This window comes from Gouania willdenowi, chromosome 5, assembly GCF_900634775.1.
Source record: "Gouania willdenowi chromosome 5, fGouWil2.1, whole genome shotgun sequence".
Classification (NCBI taxonomy): domain Eukaryota; kingdom Metazoa; phylum Chordata; class Actinopteri; order Blenniiformes; family Gobiesocidae; genus Gouania; species Gouania willdenowi.
In genome coordinates this window covers 29,809,130-29,834,599 of record NC_041048.1, presented here as the reverse complement: position 1 = coordinate 29,834,599, position 25,470 = coordinate 29,809,130, and the positions used below count along the sequence as shown (strand labels likewise).

The window sequence follows — 25,470 nt, the reverse complement described above, 5'->3', positions numbered from 1 at the left end:
TTAGAAACACGCTTATGAACTAAGATATATTACATTAAAATACTACTTTGCTTGTGAACTGGGATGTGGTGATGTGTTTATACAAGTTGGATCTGATCCCATCATCAGACAGTGGAAAATACAACACTGCCAATAGAACTAACAACAGCTGGATTACCCTTGATGTAGAGACAAAACAAGGTGACATTGTGGATGAAAAGGGAAGAACCTTCCAAACACCTTCGAAAGAGGAACTATTCTTGAACTGGAGGAATGCTAACAACGTCTGGCAGGGAACAAGGCCAACACGAACAAAGATAGAGGACAACACTGACTACAGATGAGAATACACAAAAAAGGACGTTCAGAAGAAATCAAGAATGTTTTGACCAGAGAGACATGTAAACCCATGTAAATTTGCGATGGTAAAACAGGGGACGGGACCCGGATAAGCAAACTGCTTCTCTCGTCTCCTTTTTCGGCATGTACAAAAAAGAAAAAAAAAAAAAAAGTGAATGTAACCATGTCGGAAATAAACTGAATAAATAAAAAAAAATAAAATAAAATACCCTCAAAATTACCATGGAATTTTGGGTTTTACTCGGACCCCTCATCATCACGTCTCTGCAGATGAAGACCCTCCGCTGCATCTCAGTACTTTAAAAACTCACTAATTTCATAATTGAAATACACTATTTCTACCTTTGTTTTTCTGTTTGCATGTCGTTTGCTTTGTATTTAATAAAATGGTTTCTCCAACAGTTGGTTAAATCTACACATTTATACTGTATATAAAGCACATGCAGGATGATGTATAACAATAATCAGTAAAATTAGCTGTAAACACATTTTGTAGAATTAAATATAAGGTTATGCTGTGAACAGAAAGAAAGGAAGACGAGCCAGATAATTCTAAACTTTAGAATATAATACAATCATAACTTTTAATCATAAATATGACTCTTCTCAAAACAACAAACTTTGATATCTTTGTCACACAATATCTAAGCTTCCAGAGAATAATTTACAAAAAAAACCATCAGTGAACTTTTTTTAATTTGTAAATTATTCACTGGATCCTTCTCTGTTGGGGTGTGCAGTGGTTGTTATTATTATTATTGTATGAAGCCAACATTACTGCAGTTCTGCACTTCATTGTTGTCCTGTTAAAGTATTTTTATACAAAGACTTAAAAACAATCTGAAATTAGTGATGACTCAAGTAAATCACCTTTATTAGCATTATAACAATCTGTTCCTTAAGTCTCTAAATTATTGAAACAATTAAAAACATCTCCTAAAAAATAAAATTACAGAAAATTAAAATATCATTTAATATACATTTCAATAAATAAGTGCATCCCATGTTGACTCTGAGCTTTATTCTGTCTGTTGTCTGTGGAAGTGATGGGTCTAGATCAGATGATGGAAACTAGGGTCAGCTCATGGTTTTAATGTCCAGGGAGGGGCATGTCCACTCTGCATGGACTCAAAGAAGAAGAAATAAAAGAAGAGATACATATTGTCATGTTCATCAAAAGGAAAACTGAAAGTGATGGAGATAAATATGCTCAGATGGACACAGACACACAAATTTTAAACAAACACACAAATACTCTGTCCTAAATTGTCTCACACATTAAAAGCATCTATTTACACTTATATTAATGTACACAAAGACTAGCTCCACAAAATCAGAACGACATTTATTGATCCAGAAATTAAACTGATCTTACCTTTATAGGCTCAGTTTCCTCCTTTGTTTTCAAATCCATTTGAACCTCCATTCATGGTGGTTTTTATCATCAGAGAGAGTCTTTCATTTTTAATAAATCCACCGTTATTTGGTCTGTTTTAATCTCTTTCTTTCTCACTCACTTGGTTCTCTCTGTTCCTTGTGTCGATTTCGTCAAAACAAAGCAGCATCTTTAATGTTTCCGTTACGTGTGAGTAAAATTACCGCAATGTACCGACACTGGCTGTAAAGAGCAACTTATTATCTTTCATAAACTGGCGGAATTTCTCCGATGGAGCAAATATGAGCAGAGTTACGGTCATTTAAATTAACGTGATGCGTTCAGGGGCCCTGGGAAACCCAGTCCGTGAAAAGAGCACATGTCTGGGTAAATCTTGGTTTATAGTTACCCTACGCAACAGAAAATATGAAATTAACAGAATGTACTGTCAACAACAAACCCAGAGTCGCTTAATGGTGACGTAACGTGTGTCATAAATTAACGTGATGATGTGTTTCTCTGTGGGAACCGAGTTGAGCTGGTGATCACGTCCGTTCTACCGTGCCAGAAAAGGGACAGGGAGGGGGGGATTCCTGCTGTGAGCTTGGAACGGCCCCAGTTGCCAGTGTGAGTACACCCAAAGTTACAGAAACAAAAGCATGTGTTTGCTAGGTGACAGACATGCACTTTACAATTAAGATTTTGGTTACCTTTAGCTTTTACATTTTTTGCCATTTCTCTTGATTGTAAAGACAAGTAAAAACTCAACTTGGCACCAAAACTAAGCACATTAGTGATTAGTAGATTGTTTGTTTGTTTTAACTAGGAGTGCAGCAAATGACTCTTTTAGTAATGGATTATTCCAACGATGTATTAAAGAATTAAACTTGATCTTATTTTATAACTAAAAAGTATACACAAAAATCCTCAAGCTCTTTATTATTTACAGTAAATAAAGACTAAATTGCTTAAATAAACAGTGTTTCACTAAATATTGCATATAGATGTCAAATTTGAGCTAAAACTAGAGTATTTCCCCTGAGTTCAACAAACAATAATGGTTATAATAGCTATGCATGCTTTATTCTTGAAAAAAATAAAACATTTATTATTTTGCTCAATTGCGACCGTACCCAGCCCAGCAAAGGAAGGTTAAGCTAAACTTCATTAAGGAAAACAATATAAAAAGAGGGCAGTATTACACTTGAGCAAGGGGGTACAGGGGAGAAAAAGCTTGGGGGAGAGTAGAAGGAAAGGTGAAAGTGAAGCGACTTTGGCCGTGGTGTGTTGACACTATTGTGCAGAGGTGAAACATGCTGTGCCCTTGTTGAGACATACAAAGAGAAAATAGTACGAGTCTGATTGGCAAAGCTGCTGTGTTTTGGTCATGTGACACAGTTGGCCTGTGCTGGGTTACTTGTCTCAAAAAGAGTGGAGTGCATTGTCTGATTGGCTGCATCTCAGCCATTCAGACAATACTACGACTACAGCCAATCACAATCCTATGACCAATGCAAGATGGCGCTCACCATAGATCCCTCAAAAGTTAGATTCTTAGCTGGGATGTCCCAATACAACTTTTTCACTTCCGAAATGATACCAATATTGCAGTCTTGCAAATCGGCCGATACCGATATTGATCCAATACAATATCACGATGAATCATACATACTTTTATTACTTGTTTTGTCATGTGGTATATTAGAAAAGGCTTGACCAAGTGATGATACTCAAACAAAAAACAATATTAAGCAACAATGGGTTGCTTTGTTGGAGTGTGAACCACAGTTACCTAGGAATAGAAGCGGAGCGGAAAATTTTATCGGAGAGCTTATATCGGTGATATTAGACGCAGTCCGATAAAATCCAATATTCGCTTTCTGGCTGATATCGGATCGATATCAATATCGGATCGGGACCTCTAATTCTTAGTACTCTTTGCTGCTTCACAAGCATGTTTGACAAACTTTACCTTGCTAAACCTTGTATTATACATAATCGTTTGATAGAGCTTGCAAGTACAATTCACTACAGGTACTCCTATTATGAAAATACTGCCATCAATGTGACTTTGGAAATGGTGAAGTCAACTAAAGCTAACTGTTGACAAATGCTGCCAGCTTACTAGGGCTGGGATAAACAATTAATCTTTTGAGGGATCGATTAATCTAACGATTCGATTATCTCCCCATTAACTCTAAAATAAAAAAATTAAAAATCCAAAATAAAGTTCAAGTAGCAATATAAAAGTACAAAAAAATGCATTCAGAGTCAGATATAGTAGTCAATAAAAAAATAAAAAGGCAGTAGAGCCGGCAGCCTGTCATGGTGTCCTTCCTGAACCAACATAGTTTAAGATTTATGTTGAAAACACATAGGCCTAGCTAACTGAAAAAAGTGCATATTTTAATTCTTCATTCACATGAAAATAACAACAACTTAAAGTAACACACTTCCACTCACATTTTCCTAAACTCAAAATTCCAAATGCTAATACAGAAATTGCTTTTCCAACAAAAATGAGAGAAATTGTGAAATTAACAAATAAATATGGCGTTTTATAATGTTCATTTTTAGTTAAAAATAATAATTCTAATAATGATGATGTAAATTATCTTGAATAGAACATGATCTGCTGTTGCTGGGGGCTCACTTCGCGGGGTCTCTGCGGGCAGTATCGGCCCGGCGGGGCGTGGGGGTGCCTCTTCCTTTTGGGTGTGGCTTGGTGCTCGTCTAGTCTCCTGGTTGCCTTGGAGGCGGTCCTCGGTGTGTGCGGGCCCGGGGCGGCCTGCCTCGCCGGTGTGGGGGGTGGGCGTGCTGGCGTCAGTAGCGGGGTTGGGGTGGGGTTGCTGACTTTAGCAAGAACTAAGGCGCATTGCGCTTGCGGCGTCAAAAAGAGGTGACCTAGAGAGCTCTGGGGGGCTCGATCAGTGCGCCTGGGGGCCGGCGGTGCGGCATGCAGCGTCCCCTTGTTGCCCTGGGCGGCTGGGGATGTGGTCGTTGTCCCTGGGCGGGCTGCTCCCGGTGCTGCTTCCATTCCGGGTCCTTCTGGCCTGGGGTCCAGTCCCTGCTGGCTGCCCGTTTGGTGCGGCTCTGGCCGTATACTGGGCGTGGGCCTTGGCCCCTCTGCTGGGGTCTCTGTGGGGTGGATGTTGGTGGGGGGCGTCGGGGTCAGTGGCGGGGTGCCAAATACCTGTTTTAGGTATTACCACTCACTCCTTCCCTCTGTTCACATCCACCACTATTATACCTAAGCTTCACACCTATCACCAGACTGGCTTGATTACACAACACAATAAGCACAATATGCACAACTACAACTTCACCTCTCATTCTCACTTTACAATAATCAACTCTACCCCACCCTTCCATTTTCTACCTTGAATCTCTCCCCCCTGCTCCCTTCCCCCTCAACCCACCCCACCCCCTCACCCAAGTGTAACACTGCCCTCTCTTTTTATATTCTCCCTTTAATAAAGTGTTTCTTATCCTTCCTTAGGGAGGCCTGGTGATGGTCACAATTATGCAATAAAATAAATTCATTTATTTAACTGCAATAACAAAATATGCATTGCTGTCCTAAAAAGATTGCACTTCTTGTAGTGTTGACCTTTGACAGCATGTGCACACAAAAAAAGGAGAGAAAAAAAAGAAGGAGACAACTCTCCCCAGTCAAGCGCAGCCAACTGCGGTAAATGTAGGACAATTCCACAACACCTTTCATTTTAAATCCAAGAAATAAGGCCAAGATGGCTATGTGCGTTATATCGGATCTAACCCTCTCAATCATAGCCCCACTACAGCGCCTTCAAGCTACACATATAACCCTCAGAGATTTTCTGTTTGGTAGAGAGCTGAAGGAAGCCATTCAATAAGACTTATTAAAAGACCACTCTCAACCTTGCATTGGTGCTTCACAAATATTTTAAAGCATTGCCTTTATTGCCTGGTGACAAGAACCAAAAAACCTATTCAAGATTGTTTGCTGAAGCTGTAGCTACAATGGCATTTCATGAACAAGTCCTGTAAATAAACATACAAGTTACAGACATAACTTTATTTTAAATGTAGTTCGTAGTGTAGTACTAGAGGATGTGTGTGCATGCGCTAGGCATGCAAATTAAAAAATAAAATCTATGGTTCAATAATGACTTGTAAACTGCAATTTTTACGGTTTTGCATTTAGGATCCGCACATTGTATGTCTCTCCAAATTGGCTTTGCCTGTGTGCCTGTGAGTCAGCGTGCAGGTATGAAAAAACCCTGCCACGTGAGTTAATAAGCCAATCACAATGCGCTAAACTTTGACTTTATATCCCAGCCCTACTGGTTAGGTATGATGTTCATTGTAAAGGATTGCACAAATGCATGTGTGCATTAAAGTAAGTTCATATATTATATAAAACATAGAACCGGTAAATGTTCATCATAGTTTTTTGTTCAAGCTTGGCTACTGCTGCCATGTTTTAAAAGTTGCAAATCACGCAGACCACTTTTTTCCATTGCATAATCAGGGTTATCTTTATGACTAATGCTATATGGAAATCAGTGGTCACCCCAAATACAAAAATAGATCATCAAACATGGGATAAAGGCACAACCTCACCTGGCATTGAAGGCTTGTTCAGTAAACTCTGTGGCCACGAGGGAGAAGTATTTCCGCATCTTGATCCAGAGGTTGGGTTTGGGGATGCAGCCATTGTGTGCATGGATGGCATGAATACGAGCCATTTCCCTGGCAATAAGTCTAAAACAGGCAAAAAAGTCAAAGTCATTGGTGCCTGAAACTGAACATCAAATAAGAAACAGTCACAGACAGTCAAGCACACTACACACACACACACTGTGTGTGTGTGTGTGTGTGTGTGTGTGTGTGTGTGTGTGTGTGTGTGTGTGTGTGTGTGTGTGTGTGTGTGTGTGTGTGTGGAGCAAATATCTCCCCGATGCGGTGCGAGTTCGACCTGAAACTCAGTCAACGGGTTCCAAATACCCCGAGTGTGTGTATCTGTTATTTTGGAGTAATTTGGTCATTTCAAAATGTTTATTTTAATTTTATTTCACTTCTTGAAGGCCCCAAAATAAAACCTATTCAACTTTTGACCTCAGGGTGTGAGGGGGCGCTATGGTGAACTCACACAGAGCCGTTGAGAGAGATTTGCAACTTTGGTGTTGCAAAACGTTTATTTTTTGTGGTACTTTCGGGTCTCTCTTTCACACACACACACACACCGCGCACGCACGCACGCAACAAAAACTACACTAAAAAAGATACAAAAATACACAAAAAGATTCCAGAATCACACTGCAATTGCAACAAAAAACTATAATTATACAAAAAAATTCACAAAAACACAACAGAAAGATACAAAAATATGCAATTATACTATACCCTTATGCTCCCACATGAATGCATACTTCCAACGGGCACTGTACTAGTAGAATTAAACCAGGGAAATCGCACACGCTGTTTTATTTTGCTCTCGAAAATAAACCCCTTTTCTTATTTGGTGATGATGTCGTTTCAAAACGTTAGTTTGACCGTACGCTATTTAGACTGGACGGACCTCACCCAGAAGTGATTGAAGCAATGGCTGCTGTGTTGAAAGCTACACATTTCTCTGCAGCGCGTGTGTGAGAGAAAAAACATATATTACAGAAAAATACACCAAACGACAACAAAAATATGAAAATGACTTCAAAATACACTAAACTAAATACAGAAATGCACAAAACTGCACCCAAAAAAACAAACTAAAATACACAAAATTACTCCAGAATCACACTACAAAGGCAACAAAAAACAACAATTATAGAAAAAATTTACAAAAAGACAATAGAAAAATACACAAAAAACAAACATTAAAAAAACATACATTACAGAAAAATACAACAAAAATATGAAAATGGCTCAAAATACATAAAATTAAGTATTTATACTAAAAATACATAAAACTAAATATTTACACACAAAATGACTACAGAATCACACTACAATGGCAACAAAACAATAATTATACAAAAAATGCACAAAAATGCAACAGAAAGAAAGAAATACGATAACACACATGACTCCAAAAAACATACATTACAAAAAAATAAAAATAAAAAACAAACAGCAAACATTTATGCACAAAAAGACAACAGAAAGATACACAAACACACATGACTCCAAAAAACATACGTTACAGAAAAATACACCAAACAAAAAAATATAAAAGTGATGAAGTCATGCACATGTCTCATAGAATTAAACCAGGAAAACTGCACCCGCAAATATAACCCTTATGCTCCCACATGAATGCATACTTCCGACGGGCACTGTACTAGTTCTGTATAATGTTAAATACATTGTTGTACATTGCTGTACTTTTTGTTTGTTAAAAGCTGTTAACAAGCTGTGAGCTTATTTCTATAATATTTAATGTATTTTTTGTTTGAGAATATTATAAGGCAGCACTTTACAATAGTATTGTATTTTTTTTTTTTTTACTTAATTTTCATATTCTGTATAATGTTAAATACATTGTTGGTTTCCTAAAGTTTCAAATAAACAACAAGAAAAGTTATGTTTTGCATTTTGTTCCATACTGTACCGAAAATGAACCGAACCGTGATCTCAAAACCGAGGAACGTATCGAACCGTGATTTTTGTGTATCGTTACACCCATACTTACAGTCATACACAAGTTCCATGGTCACTAGGATAGGTGAATAAATGAGAAAAGTGGATATGTGCGTGTTGTAGTGTTAGTGTCATTTTATAATAGTTGGAAATAAGAATATAAATTTACTTAAAAAGTAAATAAACCCCAAACCCACTTTTTTCTGCTGAATATATATAACATTTTAGTAAATGTATTCTAATTTTGCAAATGTAGTCGTACAATGTCAGAGTGACTGTCCTCAAAGGGTTGAACGCCGGCTATTACAATTGAAATTTGCTATTGGCTGAGAAGTTCTGAGAAGTGTATTCCTGTCTGTCTGTGCGAACGTTCTTGCCGCATGTGTGCGTCTTCCTGTGTATGTGTGTGGAAGGCCAGTGATAGTGTCTGTAGTGTTGTGTGTGCGTGAGTGTAGCTTCACATGGGGATTGTGTGTGTGGGGGTGTGTGATTGTAGTATTTGATCACTGATGTCACTGCAGCACAGCGCTGCCTGACTGGGCATATCTTACTATTTCAGGAGTAACTAACGTCCATAATCAAGGCAGTTTGTGAATTTCCCCCTAGTGGCAGGTCAGCAGAAAGCAGGGGTTTAGTTTTTCACAGAACAATTTTCTTACAAAAGTCCATTATTAAAAAAAGATTTCATGCCATATACGAAGGGATCGGCTAAATTTAGAGGACTGATGATCGTGTTTTTTCTTTCGTTTTTTTTTTTTTTTTACTTGATCCGGTAAAGGACCCTTCTTGGGCCTCAACACTAAACTTTCTGTTGCACTGATGCTGAAAACCTTCCACTGAAGTTGTACTCCCAATTGAATATTGTTACGTGTCTGTAAACTTCTGATAGCATTGGTTGTTGCTAAATTTTGGCTCAGCGCATACAATTACATAATTTGAAGCTGCCCATCTTTCAAAGAGAGCCGTAGCACACCATCAACCACTTTACAGCACACTTAAGCCATTCTCTGTAGCATACTGCTAGTGACAGGGAGACATATTTAATTAATCTCCCCACAAAGTGTAAAGGAACATCTGCAGTTTCTTATTGATACAAGAGAGAACAGATCCATACCTGCCCGTAGTTCAACCCCAATTCTGAGCCCACAATTTGAACATTGCACCTGAATCCAGACTGCAGCTCACTTGACATTTCCCCTTTTTGGACAATTTTGAAAAAGCCAAATAAATGGTCATATGTAGTAATCACAGGATCTTAGCAATAACAGTTCAAAAACAATGCCTCACTGTAACTTCAGGGTTCTCAGCATAAATTCTTCCAAGCATAGGGGGATTGCTTGGTCTGTGAGTGAGCGCTGCAGGCAGAAGTTTTGTAGTTGGGTCCGCGGAAATCGCGTCACTGAAAATTTCAAAATTTATAACCCTCTGAAGCACAATTTCCTGCCTTATGAGGGCCAAATTTGTGAAGTAAAGCTGAAGTTTCATTTATTTTATATTTTTCTATCATTTTATTTAGTTGATTACTTTTGTTTAGATTATGAAGCACACTGTTTATATTGGACGGTAATTATGAGTTAAGTCCCAAGCACACTCGGGTGGAACGTGCACGCGCGGACTCAGCGCAGACTCTCCTCACTCCTCAGAGCTTTCATACTCCAACGCACCTGGAGCGCACCGCTGCATTTCTTACAATCCTTAGCGTTTCTCTGGAGTCTGTGTACTCTTTCTAGAACGTGTTTTAAAGGTGTCGGTACTTTCATAGCTCGCCTGCCAGTCTGTCCTCAAAGCTTGTTTTCACGAGGCGGGTGAAATGCAGGTCGGTGTTGGATCTAAAGTGGGTTGATTTGAAAAATACATGCCAAGCAGTGTTGTGTGTGATACAGCGAACTCTACGCGGTCATAAAATCTGAGCTTTGTACTTTGTACTCCTGGCGGTGTCCGCGATATTGCCAGAGTATGTTTGAGCCCTTACAAAGCAGAAGATGCACACAGGCAACATTTGGGCAGCTAAGTAGCTACAGGGGTCCTCAGGTGAAGGCAGGAGCATCCAAGCAATTTGCCTTCAGTAAATAGACAGTGCGGGTGATGTATTTGTTTCTAGGTTATGCAAATTAAAACAACACATGCATGCCTGGACGTTCCTTTTGTGTCCAAGTGTGCAAAGATTATTATGACGGTAATGATTAAAAAAGGATAAAAAAAACAGAAAAGCCCCCTACACTGGTTGAAACACACCATTTGGGCCAACATCACACTGTAGGGGATTAAAATCACAGCTTCGGGGGCCCCAACACTCAACAGTGCTGACAAAATCCTGAACTTCATTCTGAAGTTTTGATTTAGTGAGTCTATTAGATTATGTTTAAAGAACAAAATAGTTTGATTTATTCCCCACAAACAGTTGAAGAGCTCCCAATAATGTTTTTCTGCAAACTAACAATACTTTCATCCAAATTACCCTAAACAATTCATTACATTACAATTATTACAATTATTTGAAAGCTCACAGTTATACATTGTGACAATACATTATTGTATACTACCCTTTCATAGTCTGTTGAGGCAGCAACAATTCTTCAATACAAGTGTCCTTACCTGAGTAGAGATGGATCCCTGACGTCCTGTGTCCCAAGAGCATCTCCATGCATGAACTCATAGCAGAGACCATTTTGGAACGTGCAGTAGAGGCGAGGAGCGCAACCGTTGGCATGCAGAACCTTACATACAACAAAAGTTAGGAGATAATTGTTCAAAATAATTTACTGACTTAAAAAAAAAAATCAGCAGAACTACCTGAAAGCTCTTAAGCTCATTGTCTCTATCCACTATCAGCTCCGTCTTGTTGCCATAGACACGGACCAGGACCACATCTTCTTGATCATCATCCAAATAGCAGCCTACGAGCTTGTTTGTGGTCCCATCAGTAAACAGCTGAAAAATGAAAGAAAAGTTACATTCTTTCTAGTCCAAGACTGCAGTGAAGCATTGTTTTTTTGTAATTCTGTTGTGTTTTATCATGAAGTTAAAAGACCTTCTCAAATCCTCACATCTCAATTGTCCCTAACACTGACTGACCTGAATTAGAAAAATAACGACAGACTCACAAGAATACGTGTCTGGAACTCCATATTAAAATTAATATCAATTATGTTACATTTTAGTTGGAATGCCTTTTACACATCAAAACAAGAAGACAGTCATCAACATCCTCTGCCAGATTGGTTGTCATAACTCACAACCTTTTCCTAAATGTCCTAAATCTAAGAACTTAGATGTATACATGAGAAAATACCATCACATCAGAATATAAAATTACAAACTATCTTAAACGGTTTCTAAGAAAAGCTGTTCCCTTTGAAGATACCTCGAACAAAGTAAAAAAAAAAAACGACAAGGGCAATAACGCTGGGAAAAATAATTGCACACTTCTCATTTTTTAACTCCATCAAGGTATTGATACCCTGAAGCCACACACCGAATTTGGTTATCGTATCTTAAATAGTTTCTGAGAATAGCTGTTCAATTTAACTCGGACAGACAGACGCATGGACGGACGGAGCTCAAACCTATATCCCCCTTCACACTTTGTGGCGGGGGATAATAAATCACAAGGGGCTACAGGTTTTTAAAAAAAGAAAATAAAAACAGAATAAAGAAAACTAGAAGTAGGGTTGTCAAAAGTATCAATATCTTACAAGTATCAATGCTGAACTGATGTATCCAGATACGATACTATAAATATTTTTTTCACAACCCAAGCGAAACAGGATGTTGAAAAGGTGCAAGCAAACACCGTTGTCAGCACGCGCTTGTCTAGATACGAGCCAACAAGACCACAGAGGGGCCGTATTTCAAAATATCTGGAGGCTCATGCACTTTGGAGCATTTTGGGGGGCAGGTACTCAAACCAGAAAAAAGGGCATAATATTAATATTTATTACTATTATTATTATCCGTCCACTCCAGGAAGTGTTCAAAATTAGAGGCAGTCAATATGATCTTGGAGGAATTGATATATATTCACAAAGAAAACCTATATAGAACAAACCTGTTTGTCTGTTCGAGGAGTAGACCTCTTGAACGGCTGCACTGATGACTTTTTATGTACCTCTGTCTCTCACATTAAAATAGAACTCATAAATATGACTCTTAAAGGGGGGGGTATCATGTAAAACTTTTTCAAGCTTTATATCATGTTAGTGTGTCATTCCCTCCTGAAAAACACACCTTTAGTGTTTCTCAGATTGATTCATGTATTTTTGAGTGATCTTTAAATCTCCTGCTAGCAGCCATTTTCCTGCTTTTACGCTCAACGGGACAAGGCTCCGCTAAGGGGACAAGGCTCCTCCTATGCGCTCTTCCTTAGTTCAGCCTACAGCCCCCTCTTCTGCAGATTTATCTTTTAATTTACTCATTTTAAATACTTTTGTAAAAAAACAACATGGCTTATTTTGTCTGTACTCATTAACTCATTCAGTGCCATTGATGTAATATTACGCCATTTATGTTTTTTCACAAAGATTACAAGAATACACCCTTGCGGAGGTCCCTCATCAATATCTAAACTGTAGTGTGCTGTAGTAACCAACTGTGCCCTGAAGGTGGCAGCAGCGCACCTTTAGATGTGAGATTAGCCACTAATGCTACTATTAGCTAAGGAGGAAGAAGCAGGACGCAAGAGATTACGGCGCTATGAAGTGATATTGTGAAGTATCCAGCAGCTTACAGCACAACATACTAGCACAGAACATGTGTAGACCTGAGCGGATTATCGATAATGTCGCGATCGTGAGATTAAACCGTCAACAAACTGGGCCAAACGGGTAATCTCTGCGTGTCGGGAGGAAGAGGAAGTTACATCTGTGTGATTGACCGGGGGATGGACTAGGAGGAATACCAAAATAAAGTAAGAAATCCATTCAACAATGAGATAGATAAAAAAATAATAATAATTTTGCCATCAAAAGCCCGGTCTCAGTGTTGTTTTTGTAGTTTTATAGTAGGAAACTAATGTTGAGGTGTCACTAAAGTCACTAATAGATTTTTTCAGAAAAAACCTTTTTCTCAGCTTTTTGTCACAAACTGGCGATTTGTGTGAAACTTCTATTCAACCTCTATTCAACTGCGGATTACAGAAGAACGAAACAAGCTAGAAACAAATTTATTTTTTCTGATGAAAGTAGAAACTTTAATTTATATCAGATTGTCATAGTATAAAATATTCTGTGGGTCTTTAACAATCAGTCAAAATGCTCAAAAACGGCTGGCACTGAGGGGGGTAGAAATTCTGAAAATGGCTGGCACTGAATGAGTTAATATACACAATAAAATAAAATAAAAAATAAACAGCGGTTGGAGTTTATCTTTGGAAGCGGCCCTCATCCCAAATAAATCTATGTTTGTTCCAGGCACTTTTCAGAGGGTGCGACTAACTTTCTCAGTTGGTCGCACCAGCACAGAATATGGTCGGACCCTTTTTCCTTTTTTTTATTGAGCAGGGGTGGGGAGGGTGTACAGCATAGCCATGCATGCTGATGAATAGTTGACTTAACCGGCATACCATAGTTTTGTATGAAGTAAATATTGACAATGACTCTAGATATATTTGCAAAATGTTTTAATGTTTTAGTGTGAATATTAGGTTTTTCTGCAACAAGCAGTGGCTGAAACAGGTCATTTCTTCTATATAATATTAAAAGATGACGTGTAATGATTTTTTTTAAAATAACAGCAAAACATAACAACAGTTTACGTGTATTCTGTTTTTTTTTTTGTTTTTTTTTGCAGAAATGCTGTACTTGAATTAACTTAACAGTAGCATAACCAACTTAGCATCTGCATTGCTTCACCCCATGTAATTAAATTCAGAGGGTCCAGCTCTTATAGTGGGGTCTCCTAACCCTCTTCCCCTGGTCAGGGGTCTGCAACCTTTACTCTACAAGGAACCATTTAACCTCATCTCACCTGGATTAAGTCCTCCTGGAGCCGAAAAAAAAAACCTTCTCAATCAAGACAATACAGTGTATTAAAATCTATACAGTTAAAATTATATAGAACAATGTTTGATTTAATTTGATATATATTGATCATGAAAATGGAAACTTAAAAATAGGTTAAAATAAAATAAAATAAATTGACATCAATAAATAAAATGGTATCTTGCGTCTTCAAATTTTTATGCATCTCAAGGCACAGGCATTCCTGTTATTACCATCCATACACATGCATACAAACCTTTGCTACCACCGGACTGATCCCACCTGCAGACCACACAATGCAATTCTTAATGTCATCAGTAAATCAACTGACAATGATAAGCTTGACCCAGACAGAGGTAAATTCCCAGCCATATGCATGGACACTCACAATGACATTGTTTATTTTTTTCTATTCCAATGATGAGTCCACGTCAGCAGGTCCGAGTGCACAAACAGGGATTTAGAGATGAATGGTTTGTGACTTCAATCTATACTACCACAACATTTTACTTCCAAATTCTGCCTTCAAACTTTACATTTGTTAGAACATATTTAAGGCAGATGAAGGCGTCTCTAAAACATTTAAATGTTCATATACTCCTCCAGGCATTTTACATATTATTTAACCAAACATACGTGATTTTGTACTTTAGGTGAAAGGTGGGAGAGACCAAAAACTCTCCAGAGTTAGGAAAGAGCATGCAGTTGTCACACAAAAAAGTCCCAAGCTGGGATTCAAACCCAGGGGCTGTCTGCTGTGTGGCAAAGGTGCACTAAAACAAGCATTGGATGTTAACTAAGCCAGTGAATATTACCATGTTAACTTTTTGCTTTGATTTTTTTGCTTTAATTTGGAAAGATTACGAACAAAAATCGCTCGCTTTTTTTCTTAAGAACTTTATCGAAAAATGCACAATACAAGACAGCAAAATGGTAACAATTAGTAATTATATGGAAATGCAAGTGCGCATAAGTAGAACCCTTGGCCAATGTCCAAACAAATTTAAAAAAGTTAGAGGTCATTGTCAAATAGGCTTTAAACTGTGTCCTCATAATGTGGAGGACGATTTGGGCCTCAGAAAGGTGGGTAGAGCTGATTTGGGGGGACTCAGCTTGTCATTTACCCATGAAAAAGACAAAAGCACTCTGTATGTGACATTAACATAACCACTGTACCTCTGTAAACAGTGTGTGTGTGTGTGTGTGTGTGTGTGTGTGTGTGTGTGTGTGTGTGTGTGTGTATACAAAATTAAGTTAGATTCTGTGCACTTTATTTTAATGGACTATATTGGCTATTTATAGGTAACACTTCTAATCATAAGAGACTGGCCTCTACATGGTTTACAATACATGCTACAAATTTAAGTGGTTTTATTTGTGAAAACACATGCAATTACACATGATGCAGTGTCATTTTTCACAAGACGCAATAAACTCTGATTAATTATTGTCAGATTTGCAAATAATTACTTACAGTACCTGGCTCTTCTAGCTAAAGGCCAGAAGCAGAAGTTAGCATTACAGCATGTGCAGCATTTACTGTGTACTTTGATAAAGAGATCTGAGGGGCTTTTAAACATACAGAAGAGACTATTTTTTTAACATTATTTCAACGCTCACACTCGGAGCTGCAGGTTCAGCTCACACTCTACAAACAAGCTAATGAATTGATTACATTTAAAAAAAATCTAAATCATATTACACAAAATGTGCAATCCCGCAGTGTAAGCTCTAGTTATGTGGTATGAACACAAACCCTGACTTCTGGCCCACAAGAACTCGTGTTTAGGTTTGACTTCCATGGCAAACATCAGATAAAACCCTGAATGATATTTGTAAAGGGTTTTTCCCCCCTTACAGGGTTTCCTTATATTCCTCCATCTGCTCTGCAACACTTACTGTACAGGCATTAATAAATCAATAGAAGCAGTCAAGTTCAGATCTGGTTACTAAGTTCTTGGCAGATATATTTGCTCTTCTACTAAACAGATCTCTGCAGAACTGATATTTAGGCATAGAAGGCAGGTGGTTTATGGCAAGCCGTTTTAACATTTAATAAGTAAGAGTACTTGTAATTGTAGATATCTATAATTCAATTTTGACATGCTGTAATTCCAAGTCCACATATCCATAATGTAATTTTGACTAGTTGCATTTCTAATTATTGATATCTGCAATTAAATTCTCACTAGTTACACTATTAATTGTAGATATCAACAATTAAATTCTCACCAGTGGAAATTGCCATGGTAGATATCTGAAACTTGATTACAACTAGTCGAAATGTCCCCTTGAAATTTAATTTCAGATATCTACAATTCAATTTTGACATGTTACAATTCCGAGGCCACATATCCATAACATAATTTTGACTAGTTGCAAATGTAATTGTTGATACCTACAATTCTATTCCCACTAGTAACAATGTCAATTGTTGATATCAACAATTCAATACTTACTAGTCATAATGTTCATTGTAGATATCTACAATTGCTCTTACATTTCAAAAATCAAAAATTGAATTGTAGACTGACTAGTCAGAATTGAATTACTGATATGTCATCTTGGGTTGTAACTAGTGAAAATGTAATTTCAGATATCTGGAATTGCATTTCAGATATCTAAAATATAAATATTACTAGCAACAAATTGATTTTAGATATCTCCAGTTCCTTTTATAACTAGTCAGAATTGAATTACAAATATAAAAAAAAGATTTTCCACTAGTTAAAGTAACTTATCCGATTAAATGTTAAAACGGCTTGCTCAGCACGCCATTTTTACATTTAATCTGATATGTGGGACATATCAATTGCAATTGTTGATATGTTGACATGTGGGTGGGGCATCACATATCCGAAATGCATGCATAATGTAATAAGGCACGAAAGCCAACAACAGAGGAGGAGGAGGAGCTAACGAGCAGAACGGAGCAGTATGATGCTGACACGGTCTCTCTGGTTGTGACTGACTGCAGGGCTAATATACTCGAGACTGCGACCATTCTCGAGTATATTTTCAACGTGTGCGAGTGAAAATTTTATCTGGTCGGATCTGTGCAAGTGGCTATGGATGACCTTATTTTGGACGGAGCGGCTGAGCGCTTCGTCACATCCCACAGAGTGCACTTCTCACTCTCCGCGCTGCGGGTGAGCCAAGAAGACGGTGCGCGGTCCCGCAATGTGGCTGCGGGTAATGCAACAGTGAATGTGCCGAGTATAAACATCAATGCGCTCCTTTGGAGTGTGCGCGGTTCGCAAAACAAAGCCAGCCATAACGAGCCCTTCACTGAGAGCGCGCTCACATTGAGGGCCAAAGTAAAAAGGAAAAACGTGCTGAGCTCAGTGATATAATGTACACTCTCATCAGAATCAGCATGGAGGGACCAGAACTGATGGACTATGATGCCAGGCCAGATGTTCAGCTGTGGTTCTCTCAGGACAGGGGTCTGCAACCTATGGCTCTGAGGCCTAATGTGGCCCTTTGACTCTTTTGCAATGGCTCCCTATAACTTTTTTCTTTTTTAAAAACTACTGAAATAAACTTATTTTTTACAGAGGCTATTAATGATTAATGACAAATAAAATCAAAATATAACGATTTGTTAGCTTAAAATAAATCACATTGTGCAATGACTCAGCACCTTCCTACTTCGCTCCTGCAACATCTACAGACTAACCTTAAGTTTTAAATCCCTGGTAAGATAACTAAACCAACAAAAACACTATTCTGGAAGAAAATAGAGATTTTAATTGTGTGGGAACAGATTCATTTAACCACCAATGTGCCGGTTAAATCTACATGCTTTATGTGTGGCAAGAAATTAGTAATTACTGTAGAATGTGTTGACCACATGATCCTTTGTTATCAAATTCAAGTTACTTCTTGTAGCCTTTTAAATACATTAACTAAAAAAAATATTCTTTATATAACATTGAGTTCATGTAAACTTAGATGCATAAGAGTTTGAAGATGCAAGATACTGTTTTATCCATTTTCATGATCAATATAAATCAAATGAAATCAAACATTATTCAATATAATTTTAACTGTTTAAATTTTGATACACTGTATTGTCTTCATTGAGAAAGTATTTTCATGGCTCCAGGAGGACTTTAATCCAGGTGAGATGAAGTAAAATGGTTCCTTGTATAGGGCCCTATAAAATCCGTTTTATTTTTTTCAAATTCCAATTTTTCCACTTTAATTTTTTTAATTCCTTTTTTTAGAAATATTTATAATTTTTTAAAGAAAATATTAGTTTTTAACCCCTGTAAGGAAACAAAATAAATAATAATAAATAAAAAACTCATAAATAAACAAAAATGTATGTCAAAAATAAAGTACACACAATTAAAAGGTAGATATAAGTTGTAGTTTCATGGACTACTGACTGCTCCTTTTTAACTATTCATATGTCATTATATAAAGATGTATGAGAACAGCATTAATGTCACCTGATTTCTTCTCAGGGATCAATGGTTTACTGAATCTGATCTGGTTTATTAATTAAGTTCTGATCAACTTAGTTTAAATTAACCTAATTTAAATGATCCTACCTTCTGTGTAATGTGGAATTTGACGTTGACGAGGTGTTGCACTTTGTTACTTTTGTCCCCCATAGTCAGGACAAAAGTAACACCACGCAATACACTGAAGTTAAAAAACAAAAGAAAACATCTTTTTTAGGAAAACAACAAAAAACAATGTTCTGGCTAATAAGCCATACACTCTCTAAATAGAAAAAAATATTTTTCTTTGCTTAATTAAAAAAAATCAAATCAAGTATAAACTTTGATTGATCTCATTAGTTATTTTTTTATTAATTCATTATTTCAACATGCATTTTACTGTAGCTCTGATGAGACGTTAGAATGTAACATTCTAAAAACGTTGCTCCAACGGACTTTTATTTTGTAAACCGGAAGTTCCCACTGAAATGGTTGCACTTGAGGTAGCTTGCTGACTGTGAATGTAAACCTAAGAGACACGGACAAAAAGCTGGAATAAAAAGAACTAAAAGACAACATAGACTGAGTTTTTTTTTAGTTAGCCAGGCATAACAGTTCAAACACTGAGCAGGTGAAGATGATTAAAGCTGATCACGTTCTCAAGGAACTCCGCTGCACTACACGAAACACTAACGGAGCTTATAGGGCCCTACTTGTAGAGTAAAGGTTGCAGACCCCTGACCAGGGTAAGAGGGTTAGGAGACCCCACTGTAAGAGCTGACCCCTTTGAGTTGAATTCCATGGGGTGAAGCAATGCAGATGCTAAATTGGTTATGCTACTGTTAAGTTCATTCAAGCACAGCCTTTCTGCAAAATAAAAAAAAAACAGAATAAATGAAACCTGTTGTTATGCTTTGCTGTTATTTAAAGAAAACATTGTCTTCTTTTAAAATTATATAAAAGAAATGACCTGTTATTTCAGCCGCTGCTTGTCGCAGAAAAACTTAATATCGTCACTAAAAGCTGAAAACATTTTGCAAATATCTCAAGTCATTGTCAATCTTTAATTCATAATAAACTACGGTACGCCAGTTAAGTCAACTATTCATCAGCATGCATGGTTATGCTGTACACTCTCCCCACCCCTGCTCAAAAAAAAGGAAAAAAGGGTGCGACACCTAAGAAAGTTGGTCACACCAGTGCCACTACTGGAAAAGTTAGTGTGAAGCCCTGTGTAGATTCAGATAGTTCCCTAAAGTTATTGGCGGGCAATTCAAATCTATTGATTCCGAGTGACATAACTGGGATTTTCGGTAATTTGTCGTCAATAACTGCATTTATTTACAATAATTAAACAGTACACTGTCATATATAATATATTATTAAATAATAAGTTAATAATGCACACGTTAATGGTTTAGATACACTGATAATAATAATGACCAATATAATTATTTAAACTTCCGTTCAAAAGTGCATCAAAAATTGTATACTCCGCTCTAGCTCCATTGCGCTGCAATAGTCAACTGCTCACTTCCGGGGACTATTGTGAGGTTCCATGAACCGCCATTGCTGGAATGTGATACTGAGAGTTTCCCTCATTTGAGCCTGAAAATACGCAGAGCCTGAACATAACTCACTTTCTGGAATAGCGCTCAGACGGGTATTCCATAAAGGAGGATTAACAAGCTCTGAGTCTATCCATAAACTCTGGGTCAACATACCCAGCGATGGGAAACTCTGGGTATCTGATTCCATTACAGCTGGTATGAAGTGGGTTAATCAACCCTGAGTATGTAAACCTTGGGTTACTTACGTGCACGCGCGATAAAAAGCCATCAATGGATCAGAGAATACTCAAACTGCCATGACAACCAAACGGAAGTGATTTATTCACCCTAATGGGTGAAATAAGCCGGTGTTTGAGGAATATGAGCCTGTTCTAAAGGTGCGTTCAGTCTTTAGTGACAATAGTGGTTCAAATCACCCGTAATTAGTCACACTTTTTGGTCGCTTCATCACTTTATCTCTTCAGTGACGTGATGAGCGGTGAATAATATGAATAAAATGTGTCTGAGAAGACGTGGCAGCAGCGTAGGATGTCTGCATAGAGATTTTTAATGTAATATTGTCGCCAGAGTCATCTCGACGTCCTAAAAAAACAGTGAAGCGGGACGCGAACCCGTGACCCATCGCTTTCAAGAGCGGTGTCATAATTATATTATAATAATATCTTCAAAGATGTGAGATCTACAGATTTAACTGTATAACAATATAAAACAACAATCGAGCCTTAAAAGTGGATTCATTTAAATGATCATCTCCTCCTTTATATTATCCACAGGTTTGTATTCAGGGAACTTTACTACAGACGTCAGTAGATGTTTTAATGCAGATCAACCTCTCAGAGTCTTTCAGTTAATGATCTGCATCCACAATGTTATAAAGAAAACTACCGTTTGCACAAAAACACAAAAACAAAAAAAAAAGTAAAGAAACACAACATTAGTAATGACGTGATCACTTCTGTGGTGTGTGATGTTACTCGTGTGTTTCAGAGAAGAGTGTTAAGGTTTATTAAAGTGTTAAGAAACGGTGTTCAGGTGGGAGGAGCCAGGTAGAAACCCAGGGTTTCTTTGATAAAAACCTGCCAGCGACCAGGTTTAGTTCACGGACAATGTTGTCATGGTAACATACTCAGAGAAGAACATACCTCGCGTTTAGGAATGGGATACTCAGAGTTTCCCTCATTTAAGCCTGAACATACTCAGAGTTTGAACATAACCCGCTTTATGGAATACCCCTCAGGTAACAGTGAATGTCAACATTTTTGTTTGATGTTAATTATACTTGGAAAAAGTTTGAAAATATTTGGCAAGTGCCCCGTCTTAAATTAGTTTCTATCTTTTTTTGTGTGTGTTAAGGACTATGATTAGGTAAGAAGGTAGGTAAAAAGCAAAGAAATTACATGTGATTTGTTTTCCAATATTGCACACCATTAATTTAAACTGATCTTTGTCATGTTTTATGACAATATCAATGAACTTTTGTCCCATTAGACAATTGGTAAACATTGTAATTTCTTCTGAACATTATCTGTTGACCTCACGTTGTGGTAAATTTACTATAGGCCATCCGTTTTTGAAACGCAGCACAAATGGTTAAGTTGAGTTCTCTACATTTAATGTTCAAAAGCTTGACAATAAAAAGATGCTCAGGTGTAACCTCAACAGGTTATCTGGCCACGAGATTGTTACTAGGCGATTTGACAGGTGCATGTAACTGAACTTAAATGGATAATTATGAAAACAGTACTAAAAAGGTCAACTAAACGACATAGTTCTATAATGACACGGGTTAGTAAAAAACCTGTTGGTTCACGGCTTCTCGATGATGCTGCAGACCCTTCAATCTTAGCCTAGCCTAGCATTCATGTGTCTTGCTAGCCGGGCGGCTAACATTACCTTTGTGTTGACACGACTTGGGTCCCACGCAGGTCTTAGTTCTTTAATTAGTCTCATTGCTCCTTCCGTCACATTGTGTTCGTCTACGAAAACTGGGATTTTCTTGATAACTGGCGACCCCACGGGCACATGTATCTGTGTCTCCATCCCCCAGCAGCAGTTCCCCAAACGTCACACTGCGGGCTCTTCAATGATATTTCTTCAGGGAATGCAGTGAACACGCGTCACTAGGGGGAAACAAGATGAATGCTGTTATCTGTGCGTGTTGATTTACTTACGATGAAGATGAGTTAAAAGAAAACGCGAATGTGCGGCTAAAATACCGGTAGGTAACTAAGGTTCTTTGCCGGTTTCCTTGGAAGCTCAGTGTTGCCCAACTGGATCGTTTCTCACTGCTTGGCTCCGCCCACTCGAGATCATCCGATTGTAGCCGACGACGAAATCCAGCCCATGACGCCCACTTTTCCCGATATAATCCGACAGAAGCCGATCCTAACCGAACAGTGGCGGTCGTAAAATAAATAAATAAATAAATAAATAAATAAATAAATAAATAAATAAATAAATAAATACATTGTTTTCGTTTGTTTTGTTTTTGTTCTTGTTAAATGTACAAAGAATAACTGAATTGGAATAATGGGACAAATAGTGACAAACGATTATTTCAATAAAACCTAAAATAAAATATTCTAAAAATGTGAAAATTGACTGTAAACATTGTCCAAGACAAAATAGGAAATATTTGTATCTGTGTTCAATTTCCCAAAAATAAATGGTCTAGATTCTCTTGATGTATAGCAAAAAGTAAAGTTGATGTAAATGTCCTTTATGGATTTAAATACAATTTTTATTAATTTTACTATTGATGGGATGGGATGTTAAGGATCTTTTTCAACTTTTACAATAAGTTCAAACACTGGATGAACTGTGAACCACTTGCAATGTTGACACTTTTACAAGACATACGATTCTACAGAGTCAATTTAGAAAAGTTTATTTGTATTCTATTTTAAGTTATAGATCTCAGTTTCACATATTCTATAGTGATCTCAAGACGTTTTCTTTGAAAGTATGATTTTGTTTAAGAAAGAAAAACTTAATGACGAATTAGCTTAGGCTGACTGAAAGCAGCACACAATACTAAAAATCTTCATTATTGTTGTAACACAGAGCCGTGTTGTTCAGGAAGCCATTTTACATTTTTATTGCAAAGCATTCTGGGTACAAATACAACAATACCACAAGGTGGCAGCATTACACAGGCGTCCATTTATTACTGCAACATGCCCCCTCCACCCCCCCATCCCCCCCCCCCCCCATTTTTTTTTTTTGAAAATGAGACATAGAAACATAAAAACAATTCAAACATGCAATAGCACCAAATGGAAGGAAGCTTATCAACAAAACTGTTTGGTCCTCAAAATGTCTTCATTATACAGTAACTATTTTGCAGAAACAGTCAATTGTATGAGTCTGCAGTGAAAACAGAATACATTCAATAAGGGTTATTTCTCACAAACATGACCCAACTTTTAACTAGTAAGGGATTAACACGTGTAAGACAGAGGTCCCAGGACTTGTCTCACCTTTAGGCCAGGTCCTCAGCACCTGCCTATTTAGCCGTAAACAAACGCAGAGTCCTTTGTAGACCTATAGTTTCCCGACTGGATTGCCTAATTGTAGGCTAAAACGGTTGTGGTGACTTAGTTGGGGACACAGTTGTCTTCGTCAGTGTAATCTTGTCAGGTGGATAATTCTGCTTGGTGTTGTGTGGAGTCAGATCACTGCCAATCAGATTGGCAGGAACTCAGATTTCGTCAGGTGTGGTTTCATCACTACTCATAGGGACAGGCTCGTACAGAGACCTCCAAAGGGGCAGGTCCTAAAATCAAAAAAGGGCACATAATACTGGTACATATCATGGCATCTTGGCCAGTATCAGACAGTTTCATGTATATAACAAAAGTAGTAGGCATGGAAATTGAAAGATATTTTATTTTAACAGAATATATAAAACAAACAATTTGTAGCACATATTTTAAGCAAAATGTTTTCATTCAAAATGAACTGAGAACTCCTTTAATTCAAAGATTATCTATGACTTAAGATCTTACTGGCGCTGCTCGGCTGAGGAGGAGATGAGGGAAATATTGGGGACTGGGGAGGGTCATGACAAGGAAAGAAAAAACAATAGTACATGAGCACACTGTTGGTAATTTATTATACTGTAATAAACCATTAATACCAAATGCTTTGTCAGACTTACAGTGCAAGACAGTAGTACATTCTGAACACTAGCAGCAAACTGGAACATGGAACTGCAGACATAAAATAGGAACAGAGGAGATTAACTAAATGTTTTGCCCTAATACAGATATATTAACATTCCTAATCACACTCTATTGATCACCTCATTTTATGATCTAACTTTGTGTTTCATCACCTGTATACAGTTTCTTCTGTCCCTCTTCTCTTGTTCTCCTGCATTTCTTCCTTTGTGGTCTTCTTTGCTTATAAATATTTACAACTATTTACAATTATACTTCTTAGTTCTTGAGATTTTTTGAAGTGTTTTACCAGTGCCTTCTACTCTGACCTTTTCTTTGTTGTTTGTTCTCCATTCTCTGATCCACTGACATATGATGTAAACAGTTAATAAATCCTGAGTGTATCTTCATCTTAAAACAACCTTGAAAAACTATGTATTGTTGTTCTTACCTTTGCTCTTTTTAAACCAGCTGGTTACTGATCCACTACCCTTTGCTGCCTCATGCAGCTCCTTCTTTTTTGTTAAATGTGTATCTCTTTGCGTGACATCTTTGAACTGAAAAATGAAATAAATATATTTAAAGGAAAATTAATTTAAAAAAGGGAAATGCCTAACTCACAATATGAGAATGACTGACTAAAACCATCATCCTTTTCATATCATATGCTATATGCATGTCATTTCTCATTCAACATGCATGGGTTGGTATGTGCATGATAATTTTACAAAGCCATTTACTAGTAGGGCTGCACCTAACAATATTTTTTAAACAATTAATCTAACAATATATATTTTTTTTATTCAAACAATATTTTTTAACTACTTTCTTAAAATATATTTTTTAATCAAAGTAAATAACAAAAACTTGTTTGAAAGGAAAATCCAAATTCATTTTATTCAGCTTTTTCCTTCAAACAAACAATAACAATATAAATTGTTTTGCAGGGCATTACTTTGGAATTATTGCTTTTTC

The 25,470-nt window shown here is 37.3% G+C and overlaps 1 protein-coding gene across 2 annotated transcripts in view; it reads right to left on the bottom strand.

The window, feature by feature from the left end:
- The window catches only part of etnk2 (ethanolamine kinase 2), a 52,690-nt gene extending 30,013 nt beyond the window's left edge, over positions 1 to 22,677 (bottom strand). For both annotated transcript variants that reach the window (XM_028447741.1, XM_028447742.1), the window contains exons 1-5: positions 22,552 to 22,677; positions 22,229 to 22,455; positions 11,129 to 11,266; positions 10,931 to 11,052; positions 6,320 to 6,460 (exon numbers count right to left, since the gene is read on the bottom strand). In XM_028447741.1, coding sequence (XP_028303542.1) covers positions 6,320 to 6,460; positions 10,931 to 11,052; positions 11,129 to 11,266; positions 22,229 to 22,375 — 548 coding nt within the window. In that variant the 5' untranslated portion in view covers positions 22,376 to 22,455; positions 22,552 to 22,677. The remainder of the gene's footprint in view (positions 1 to 6,319; positions 6,461 to 10,930; positions 11,053 to 11,128; positions 11,267 to 22,228; positions 22,456 to 22,551) is intronic.
- Positions 22,678 to 25,470: the final 2,793 nt, after the last annotated feature.